The sequence below is a fragment of the Nymphaea colorata genome, chromosome 3 (assembly GCF_008831285.2).
Source record: "Nymphaea colorata isolate Beijing-Zhang1983 chromosome 3, ASM883128v2, whole genome shotgun sequence".
NCBI classification, from domain to species: Eukaryota; Viridiplantae; Streptophyta; class Magnoliopsida; order Nymphaeales; family Nymphaeaceae; genus Nymphaea; species Nymphaea colorata.
In genome coordinates this window covers 21,281,705-21,293,872 of record NC_045140.1, presented here as the reverse complement: position 1 = coordinate 21,293,872, position 12,168 = coordinate 21,281,705, and the positions used below count along the sequence as shown (strand labels likewise).

General features: G+C 41.0%; 1 protein-coding gene across 1 annotated transcript; it reads left to right on the top strand.

Annotated features, from left to right (window-relative positions):
• Positions 1–7,284: 7,284 nt before the first annotated feature.
• LOC116250266 (uncharacterized) lies at positions 7,285–11,412 on the top strand. Its single transcript, XM_031623871.2, has one exon. It carries the CDS (start codon positions 8,035–8,037, stop codon positions 10,951–10,953), a length of 2,919 nt encoding a protein of 972 aa, XP_031479731.1. The 5' UTR covers positions 7,285–8,034; the 3' UTR covers positions 10,954–11,412.
• The last annotated feature ends 756 nt before the right edge of the window (positions 11,413–12,168 follow it).

Sequence of the window (12,168 nt, the reverse complement as noted above, 5' to 3'; positions counted from 1 at the left end):
CATGTTCATTATTTTTCCAAGTTTACCTAAAATTTTCAAATTCGTACCTTGCTTTTCTAACGGATAGATCTGTCTTCTAGCTAGATTATAGATTATTAAGAGGTTACAGACCATTAAGATGTTTGATACAGTTTTAATTTTAGTGAAAACACCCATGTTCTCATCAAAGAATCATTTCGAGCACAAAGAGAAGGATAACGATGACACTATGAACTAACCACAGAACGGATAAGCTGGCCTTATGCAGAAGCCTACCTGTATATTGAATCAAAATATACGACTCTGCATATATCGAATGCACAGTCAAACTTTTTCCTCCTTGCTTCGAATTTTGGAGGCTTGTCCTTTCAGCTGAACTCCTCTGACGCTAGGGCATGAAAGAGAGAGAAATTTCCAGATCACTTGGAAAGCAAACGTATATCTTGATTTGAGATTTGGCAATGGTACAAATATCGATCCCCAAGAACGCAAGATAGATGCTTCTGAATCGCTTGGAAAGCAAAGTGAGGACCTTGACTTGGGACTTTGGGCATGTACAAATGCTTTGCCCTAAGAATTAACGTCAATCCCGGAACTTGCAGATTCTATAGTAAAAAATGAGGATCCGGAGAGTTTGATCTTTTAGTTAATTTAGTTAACAGAAAGAAAAAACAAGTCCATCCTATTTGCCAGAGGACGTAATGTAATAAATGCCCAAATGACTATTTCTAGTTGTACTTTTCCACCTATTTTCCAATGTATTATAATGATATCTCTTGTTGCGCCATAAGCTCCTAAGAGCTTCCAAGAATACCCAAACAGGAAAGAAGAAAGTGTTCAAAGTGATTGAATGCACACAATCTCATGATCTATTTTGCTTTCGATTTGAGTTTCAAAAATACCCATTAATGTCAAGTCTGGTTCACCCGTTGCTAATGAATAACACAAATTTTAGTTTGATATCATATGAAAGCGGATTGTCAAGCTAACAAGAGCAGAAAGTTCCAAATCAGGTGATGTTAGATCCAATTAGGTATAATTGTCGTCTGAGATCGTTACTTTTTGATCGACGAAAGTATATACAACATATCATTGAGTTACTGGATAGAAGGCCCATCTACCCACTTCTAGATACCAAATTCTCGACATTTAGAACAAAATGATAAAAGAGTAAAGAAGCCCAATGATCCCATTTAAAGTTCATAATAATTTGTCAAAGCTTTTCACTGTTGCATCTTTGGACTTTGGAATCCAATGTAAATTAGACCCCTCCTTTTGGTAATGCTTCGAGGTTATCGGAAAAGAAAAAAAAAAAAAGAATGAATGAACAATGACAACACGTCCGGATAAGTGCTTAACTCATTTTCCGCCACCTGTGAGTTCGCAAATGATTGATCTTAAAAGACATTTTGGGTGCTATTCCTTGTCATTTACCACTGAAGAATTTTTCTAGTGGTTAGGCCTTGTTTGAAGGCGCCTTTTCTACAGTTGGGTGTCCTTTGATGTCAAAAAGTGGCCCAAGCAAATGTCGTTTCCTTGGAAAGAGACTGAGAAGTCTGCAAGGACCTCCCTTACATCTCAAGAAAATCAAATCCAAAGTGTGAAAACGAACAATCAAATGATAATCAGAGGACACTATCAGTGGACATGGACATGGTTGCATCACCCATGAGGACAAAAGCAACGTGGTAGGTTTGCCTTTAGCCAACTGCTACAGACAGTCCACTTATGTTCTCATTTGTCTCTCACAACTATTAGGAAGAATCTTATAGAAGGTCGGTCTCTCGTGTCCATGTGATATTGTCTCTAACCGTTTGGGAACAGTAGCATTATGTTACTGTTCCATGCATCTTTCTAACCCAAACAATTTCTTGGATACTTTAAAAAGTGTTCCATGAATCTGCTCCACTTGTTGGGGCAGATGCATGAAATGGTAACATACTGTTTCCACACAGCTTCTAAGAGGATTTTAGTTCAAGAGTTGAAGTGGAATACTCCAGTCTCTCAGCCACGATGAAGCTGAACACTTGCTAAACGTATGGTCTGGCATTTGCTTTTTGGGGAACAAAGAAAGGAGTTGGTTTGCCTCCGATGCGCCGGTGCATCGATTGCAGTAGCAACCATCACCATTTTGTATAGCAATATAGAACCAAAGAGTGGTGTTATCATTCTGTATATAATTGCTGTTCAGTTACATAAGAAAATTAACAATTTCTTTAGCATCTGCAGCAGTAATCGAGAAGCTCACGTTATACATCTGGTCTCGCAAGTTCACTTGCCACGAAACTTAATTTATATTAGATCAAGTTTCATGTGAAGTTAACAATATTTACATGATTCATCAAACACCGGACGACTTCAGTAGTATGATATGTAAGATATTACAGAACAAAGCACTGCGCTTATTCGTGCGAGCATGTATGTCTGTACGTGTGTCGACCACATTCAAGTATCACTTCCCTCTTTGCTCCTTTTCTTTGTGGACGAGCTCCCCGAATCACAGATCGATCTCGATACTCAATGCTGTAAAGGTCATCAAGTTGATCAGAGATCAGCAGATTAATCAATTTGATCTGTGCTCCGGTCCAAGAGTTCTGTAACTTGACCTAACTTCATTAAAATTTCAAAAGACATGCTGATCAATATAATAGTACTACAACTAGGAAATATTTTTGTGTCATTATTGCATGAATCTTTTTTTTAGAGGAATGTAGGTCCTTGAAAGCCTGTCATGGCAGCAAAGCTTTTGGTTTGTGGATGTGTGGTAGCTCCGTACTCTGACCATTGTATGCCATGGTCTAGGCACATCGTGGTACATCTAATATTGCGTATGATCTGATATTATACTACTCGAACACGTAATATACAAGTGAATCCAATGAAAATTAATGCTGTGGGGTTCGCCCAAGAGTGCTTAAGTTCATGGGAAGAGGGTACTCGATTATTATGATCAATCCCTCCCTCGTTGAAGAAAAAGATGGACTCTAGCCCTTCCAATGTGTTGATTGACTTTGTACAAAACATTAGTTGACAGGTCGATTCTTATTAATCCAATATGCCGCCTTCATTCTGTAAATTCTGCAAACTTCACCCAAGTTTTGATCAAGCTTACAGGTGGGATGTTGTGTTGCCAGAGTTCTTCATTGACTATATTTTGAATGCTTCTTCAGGAAATGGTTATATGGGTGGAAACAGCAAAATATGCACTCAAACCAAAGAGATTAGTTTCTGCCATGGACGGCCATCCCACTCACATTCTAGGCATGATTCCAGAAACTGGCATTGCTGGAAATGGCTGGCCATGGTGGTTACCCACCCAACCTCTCTCTCTCTCTCTCTCTCTCTCTCTCTACCCAATCACTACTTCCTCTCCTTCCCACCTCATATCATAAGCATCTCCTTTGGAGGAAGGGCCCTCCGCCTATGGCTAAGCTGCATCACAAGCCAAGTAAAGCACTTACCGTCTTCTTTGGGCCTGCAGGGAAGTGCAAGGACTATATCATGATTTTTGGCACTACCCATCTCTGCTCGTCACATAAGCATCATCTGCTCGTTATCTTCAATTTGGTGTTACAGCCAGAAGGTGGTCTAAGAGACAGTGGTTCCTTCGGACAGGGGCACAACCCCTAATTTTTTTTATTAAGGGGGTTCTCAAAATTTTTAATATAGGTAAAATTATTTTTACATAGATTAATGAAATTTTTTTAATATTATACAAGGTGATCTCTCTGTCTCTCTTTCGCTGCATTGCTAACTTTTAAATTTTAGGCATTATGTTACTTTTTCTGTTTTGCATTATCATAACCAACATTTTGTTTGTCACAGCGGCACCGTTATAATGTACTCATTTTTACTCTCTCTCTCTCTCTCTCTCTCTCTTAACCCTTTATGATACTATAATTGGCATGCACCGTATAGAACCTGAGACAAGATATCACCTTCATATTTGGTGATAAAAGTTAATCAGATCGTTCCCTGTATCGCATTGAGTAGCTACAAGGAAAGTTAGCTTCTTGTTGGTGTCTCCTTCAATTTTATCACGCCACATGCGGGTGTAAGTAACCAATATGGCTAACATGTTTGCGGCATAAATGCACATTAAATGTGGGGGGGATTTTACTCTTCCCTTCAAGCGTCGTCTTGAATACGGACCAGCCAGCACTGCTGGCCTTGCCACCGACCTGATCACTCTTCATCGGCATCATTGCCCCGCTCCATCGTCCCCACCTTCCACCAGGTCATGGCCCTTTTTTTATTTTTTTATTTTTTCTTTCTTTGAAGTGAATTGAACGGAACGGAAGATCTGAATAATATCACTCAATAGAAACAGTAATAAAACCTCTTCGATATATACTTCATTCAATCGAAGGACTCATGAAAGTTACAGTGGAGAGCCCAATGACCTCCTAAAGTCTAGATATGTGCTTTTTTAAGCGGGGCTCCAAAGGGTATGCGTCAATTTTTATCTTTAGTGGCATGACATGACTTGACAGGAACATGTGACACGCCCATGAACATGTTGACGTCTCTTTAAAAATTTTATTACTACTGCCCCTTAGACCTTCACCGACTTACTTATCAGCTTCCCTTTCAGATTCCGTTGATCGAGAAGAATTCTGTAGTATCGATCCAATCTCTTATCCGTGTAACAGACAAGACCAAATGAATAAATCACTGCCCAAGTATATTGGATGAAAGAGATGCAATCACAACATTCATGTAGAGTTTCACATCTTATCGTCCAGATTAAGATCTAAACATATTTGGGCAGCGATTTATTCATTTGATCTGCAATATATCCTAGTTTGTTTCATGAGTTTCTTGCCATAATCTGCAGACATTTTTAATTGTTTCTGAATAAAGAGGGGAAAATCCCCAGCGTGCTTGGATCGGAATAAATCACGCTTTATTAAATCATGTTTCCGAAAATATAAGTTTGCCAAAGGGCTTCTTGTTAACCTCAAACCCTAGGTTGTGCAGAGCAACCAAGTTGATGAAGTTGATTTGGACACAACAAAATCTTGCTTAAGAAGAAGACTTTTTTTTGTCGAGCCGCCAAGTTTCTTGGTATGATGAAGTTCTTAGTGGACTGACCATATACGGCGCTGACCATGGTGACGGCGTCGGCCGGACTTCCTTTTCTTCACGGCGCCTTTGGAAAATATGATTTTAAAATAGTTGAGGCCGATAAAATGAAGTCAAAAACCATTAGAAAACTAGAAAAATAAAAGGGTATTTTTGGGTAGGGCCAAAAACCTTGGGCAACGTAAAATTGGGACTGCGTATTTGACCAAACACGGAGGCGGTGTACTCTGTTTGACGGCCCGTCTATTTTTTAAATGCAGCTTTATTTTATTCGAGGGAGGGAAGGAATCTGGGTCCAAAGGCTTGTCGATTTTGTGCTCTTAGTTGAATTTTTATTTGGTGTATTGTGTCCCTTCCGATTCAAAATGGCGTCACTGATGGTGTTTGTGTTTCTTAATTTGATGATGGGTTCGGATTTTGCCGAGCCCATTGAGTTATGAATTTAAATCCATAGATTTGATGGAACGAACATGTTTTTTGTTTGTTGATGTGGCAAAAGATCGATGGTAGAACTTACAACTCATTAATAATGCTTCTTGAGATCTTTATTCATTTTGAAAAGATTTAAGATCAGAAGGAAGGAAGATGATTTGATCTTAAATTCATGGTTCTCAAATCCTGACTATTTAAGATTAGGGACATTAAGACAAACTTTTCTTCTATGAGGATTAATGTTTCAGAGTGTACATCTTCATTTTTGGTAGTCCAACTATGCGGTATACTTCGTTTGTCAACATGCGAAGTATAGGTCTAGATAACTTGTGTACATTGAAAATCAAATTTGGTGCAACGGAGAAGACCAAAAAGCTGAAATCCCACTAACATTTTAAATAACATATGTACATGGAAAATCAACTTCGTGCAATGAAAGAGACTTTAAAACTACAGCCTAATAATTTTCTGATCGCTTTGGCATAGTCTTGGCGATTGAGTTGGGTCCTCCTGCCGGTTTAGTCAAGCTAAGAGAGCACGACTTGTTGAGGCTCGGCCCCCCAGCAAACTTGGAACTTCATTCAAGCTTGCGCTTGCTTGTCATATATAAGGTTTTGAAAGTCAATGTTTGATGTTCTATCACTTATAAAATTCATATGCACATTAAAAAAGTTGAACTTTTGCTTTAAAGAGTCTTGATTATGAAGATCACATACTAAAGATTGATTTACAAAAAAAAAAATAGATAGCGAATATGATAAAATACTTCTTCTAGTCATCCCAGTACAAAGTTGAAGAGTCTTGGACAACTCCAAGCTATTGAACAAAAGAAAAATTGGTAGTTCAATTTGGTCGAGTTTAATACAAAACCATATTCCAACCATTTTTAACCCCAATCTCATAAAATATAATCTATCCTTTGGGGCAAAATGCTCATAATTAGATTGATATTTATTTGATAGATATACAATTGTACCTCTCCATTTTTAGAGGATTATTTTCACCCTGAAAATAGCAACAAGTTACTCACCTGCCATCAAAACCACCATAAATGAAACAAGTTTAGGCAAAACACGTCCTGTTTGATCATGCAAATTTGTTGTCATCAACCGTGGGGGTTGGCGGATGGCATGATGGTTATTTCGGAAGGAAGTGGGGACATGGAGGACTTCTAGCATGGGCTTTGATTAACAATGCATATTACCAGCTAAAGCCTAATCAAGGTTGCCAAAGCAAGCAGAATAACTAGCTATTAATTGACTAACTGTAACGTCCGATACACAAAGTTAGAACCCAACGGCGCAAAATGGAAGTAAACACAGGTTAGCGTCATGGATATAGTAAAATCGAGAAACTCAGAAACTGCTTCTGGTTTACACTTGACTCTAATTGAGATCAGCAGAACCAACCGGCTGAACATTGTTGGCGAATAATAAAGAGACGCCGCATTGAATCAATTGAACCTGTTATTATCTTTTTCTTAGTTGAGGGAAGCAAGCAGAGAGAGGACAGAGAATAGCTTTCTGAGTGCTGGAGAGTATGGAGTGTGATTTTGACTTCTTTAATAAGGCAAAACCGTGACGGAGACACCAGGGTGGGGGGGAGGCAGGTAATTTTTATTTAAGAAATGCTGATTATAATATAAAAATATTTATAGTTACGGTGGCAGGTCAATGGATATTGAATTGTTTTTTCCTGCATAATTTGTAACCAACGGGGTGGACAAAAGAAAAAGAAAAGAGAAAATTGGGCGTATTTCACAGTGGGGAGTAAATGCGAGAGCAGGGCATTCAATGTAGGCATGTATGAATTGACCATGGGAGTAAATGAAAGGGGATTGGAGGGAAGGAAGGAGGGTTGTGCTAATTAAGACGCAGAAAGTAGTTGGTGGTGTTCGGACAGGCTGAAAAAGAAACACACGCAAAGAGGAGGAAAAAACAGGGAGGGAGAGCCCACGAAGAAGGCCCTTCTTTTTCCCTTCTTCCATTCATTTTTCTTCAGGGCTTTTTTCATGAGTTCTGCACTTCTTTTCTGAAGGGCGTTGATTTGGGTTGTTCCTTTTTTTTCCCATGAATCGAGGGTTCTCCTCCTCATTTGGGTACGTCGGATTTGCTGGTTGCTATCTTGCCGCTTAGGGTTTTTTCGTTCCTTGAGGTTTTTGGTGGGTGGGGGTTTTTGGAGGTAGGTCTTCTTTTGGGTTTTCTTGGTGCTTTCTTTTATGGGTAGTTTATATTCTTAGCATTGGGAGTGTCTAGCTTTTCCTTTTCCTTCGGATGAAATACCATCATCCATTATGTTGTTTGGTGGACAGAGGGTAGGGCTCGAATTTGCGAAAGGTAAGGGATTTGGGATGGAGGTTCCGTCTTTCCGAACCCCCTGTGTCTCTCTCACCCCTCTCTTTAGTTTCAAATGAGTATAAAGCAAGGTCTTCTTTTGTAAAAGTTTGGGAATAAGGTTTGAATTTTTTGCCACCTTTGAATGGGCTAAAGATTTTGTTCCTGGTATCTTGGCTGGGGTTGTTTCCGAGGGTTAGCCTTCATGCATCTCTCACTATGGAAGCCCATATCCCACTGTGCTGCCCTCATCCTGGAGAAGAAAAGCAAGAAGAAAGATGGATCTGGTTTGACAGAGGAAGACAGAAGGAAGCCTTCAATCCTAAGGCAGTTGCAGGAGAACAAGCTCAGAGAGGCCCTGGAGGAAGCTTCTGAAGATGGGTCACTGGTCAAGTCCCAGGACATGGACCCTGAGAGCCTTGGCATCAGCCAGGACGGAAACTTCGGCAGGTCAAGGTCCCTGGCCAGGCTGCGTGCCCAGAGGGATTTCCTGAGGGCAACCTCCCTTGCTGCTGAGAGGACATATTACAGTGAGGATTCCATCCCTGATCTCACTGAGGCCTTCAACAAGTTCCTCATCATGTACCCCAAGTTCCAGATTACGGAAAAGATTGACCAACTTAGATCTGATGAGTATGGGCACCTGTCTGATAAGTTTGCTAAGGTATGTTTGGATTACTGCGGTTTTGGTCTTTTCTCTCAAACCCAACAACTGCAATATTGGGAGTCTTCTGCATTTAGCCTGTCTGAGATTACTGCCAACCTGAGTAATCATGCACTCTATGGTGGTGCTGAGAAAGGCACCTGTGAGCATGATGTCAAGGCTAGGATCATGGACTACCTGAACATACCTGAAAATGAGTATGGTCTTGTCTTCACTGTTAGTAGGGGGTCGGCTTTTAAATTGCTTGCGGAGTCCTACCCATTCCAATCGAACAAAAAACTCCTCACCATGTTTGATTATGAGAGTCAATCCGTCAATTGGATGGCTCAGAGCGCCAAGGAGAAGGGTGCCAAGATCTACAGCGCTTGGTTCAAATGGCCGACACTGAGACTCTGCACTTCGGAGCTCCGAAAGCAGATATCTGCCGGTAAGAAAAAGAGAAAGAAGGATTCGGCTGTCGGCCTGTTTGTGTTTCCCGTGCAATCGAGGGTGACTGGTGCCAAGTACTCGTATCAGTGGATGGCATTAGCGCAGCAGAACAATTGGCACGTTTTGCTCGATGCCGGATCTCTGGGTCCTAAAGACATGGATTCCCTTGGGTTGTCTCTCTTCCGGCCTGATTTTATCATCACTTCATTTTATCGTGTTTTTGGGTCCGACCCCACAGGCTTTGGATGCCTGTTGATCAAGAAATCAGTCATGGGGAGCTTGCAGAACCAATGTGGAACTGCTGGCACTGGGATGGTGAAGATCACCCCTGTCTTCCCTCAATATCTCAGTGATTCTTTTGATGGTTTGGACGGTTTGGCTGGAACAGAAGACGAAAATGGTGATGGAAATGAAGAAACAACACCTGAAAATGTTAAAGGAATGCAGTTGCCTGCGTTTTCAGGTGCATTTACTTCTGCACAGGTTAGAGATGTGTTTGAGACAGAGTTGGAGCATGAGAACAGCTCTGACAGGGACGGGGCTAGTACAATTTTTGAAGAGACGGAGGAGAGTGTTTCGGTTGGAGAGGTTATGAGGAGTCCTGTGTTCAGTGAGGATGAGTCTTCGGACAACTCTTTTTGGATTGATCTGGGTCAGAGTCCTTTGGGGTCGGATAACTCTGGCCAGTTGAACAAACCAAAGTTGGGATCACCACTGCCTCCTTCGTGGTTTTCCAGCAGAAAAAACCAGAAGAGGCTTTCTCCAAAGCAGAACTCAAAGATATCTAGGAGCCCCCTTTATGATGACAGACGCTTGAATCCAGGATCACATAATGTACTGTCGTTTGATGCAGCAGTCCTGTCTGTTTCCCAGGAGTTGGACCGTGTAAAGGAGGTTCCTGAAGAGGAGCAATCTATAGAGATGGATGTTGTGCCAGAAAATGGCCTAAAAGATTCTGAACCAGATGCTTCTGGCACGATGGCAATCTCTGAAGACCATGTACGTGACACAGAGATGCATGAGGAGGAGCAGCACGGTGCAGAAACGAGCTTTTCATCAGATGAAATCAGAGGGGAAATGGCGGACAATGGACATAGCTTGGACCACATGGCAAAAAGGTCATCAGTTGACAAGCCAGATGCTGATTTAACCCATGGTAATGGTTCCATGCTCAAGATGCATCTGGAAGGCATGGAGCCTAAAGAAAGTGCTATTAGGAGGGAAACTGAAGGAGAATTCAGGCTGCTAGGAGGAAGAGAAGGAGGTAGGTTTGCTGGAGGTAGGTTTTTCGGCGTGGAGGACACTGAACGAATTACTAGCATGGGGAGGAGGGTTTCATTTACTATGGAGGACGACCACAAGCCAAGTCTGAGTCATTCCGAAGGTGGGGAGGTCTGTGCAACCACAATAGGTGATGATGACACTTTTAGTGATGGAGAAGTAGAAGCAGATGATTGGAGCCGAAGAGAGCCTGAGATTATATGCAGGCATCTTGATCATGTTAACATGATGGGTTTAAATAAAACTACTCTTAGACTGCGTTATCTGATCAATTGGCTTGTTACGTCATTGCTGCAACTGCGTTTTCCAGATTCAGACGGTGGAACTGGAGCACCTCTTGTTCACATTTATGGGCCGAAGATCAAGTATGAAAGGGGTGCAGCTGTAGCCTTTAACATATTCGACAGAAGTGGAAGTATAATCAATCCTGAAGCTGTTCAAAAGCTGGCAGATAAGAATGGCATATCCCTTGGTATTGGGTTCCTTACTCATCTCCGGATTATGGAGAACCAGAAACAGCTTCCTCGAGAGCTTGATGCTGATAACACTTCTTTATGTAGGCCTATTTCAAATGGCCGTCATGACATGAAGAATCCCATGATCAGAGTAGAGGTCGTCACTGCTTCCCTTGGTTTCTTGACAAATTTCGAAGATGTATACAAGATGTGGGCGTTTGTGGCCAAGTTTCTTAATCCATCTTTTGTTGAGGTTGATGGATTATCCACCATACCTGAATCTGGAGAAGGGTGAAGCTCGCTCATCTGACTGATGCTTTTTCTTGTGCCAGCTTGATGGGAGTTATAGGTCCATTGCATCCAAAGAGATGAATTACTTGCCTGCCTTTGCTGACCATATTATTTTGGGAAACGGTTGGCTGCATGATATAGCCAAGAATAGATGCATCGGAAGGCTTTGCTGTGTGCTCATTGTTCTTTTGCATCTTTGTTGGAATGAAATCTCTTCAAGGAAGTGGTGTTTGAGTTGTCAATGAAAACAAATGAGTGGTGCAGAATTTGTTGATTGTGGGTAAAATTTGTTTATTCTTGTTCTTTTATATTTTTTTCCACTTCGGTTTATGTAGATTTCTCTAGAATGATGTATCACTCAGTCCACCCTTAGGGTCCTCTTCAGTTTAATGGAGTCTGTAAAGGCAATACTTTGAGGATGAGCAAACAAATGCTGTCATATGAAAGGACCTCGGTTAGTTCATGCAAGTTACTCTGAGATGCTTCGTGTTCGCCAATAGTTGATATTATAACCTAAATACTGGTTGAAGCTTCCCTTCCGTGCTCTTTCAACTTGTGCAATCATATACTTCGGTTGCTTTTTGACAATATTATAAGCTGGTTATTTGATATTTATCATTGTGAGCCATATTGATGTGGCTTATATGATATATCATTGCTATCTGGCATCTGCATATGAATATGTAACTTGCACGGTTACACCTGATACTACGTGTTAAGCAGCGGAATGGAACATTTCCTTTTTCTTTCTTTTCTGTTTGGAGTTGTTGAGCTAGTCCCCTTTCCCAGTCCGTAATCTTTGTCGCACTGTTTTGATGCCATACACTTTAGTGTTTTTCTGCCATATGGGAATGATCTTATTGCAATGGTTAGCTCGATGGAATATTAGTATCTCACAAGCCAAAATCTTTCGTAATTATCTATTTTCTGCATCTGTTGTGAATTCCTAGGTGCCTCATTGGCTTCATTATGTTGACGGCAAAAATTCTATTGGCCCCTGGGATAGAGAAACTTGGGGATTGTAAGTCACGCCGCAGTTCATTTCATTTTCCAGTGGCTAAATTTTTCTATTAACCTAGGTATCTAGATACTTCTGGAAAGCCTGAGGACAGTTGTTTCCAACATGAACTTCATGTTCGAAACTTGGGTTGAGGCTTGCCTTCACACTAGACCTTTTGTTTGAACTAACATCCACAGCGGTGAAGTTAATGTTTATTTG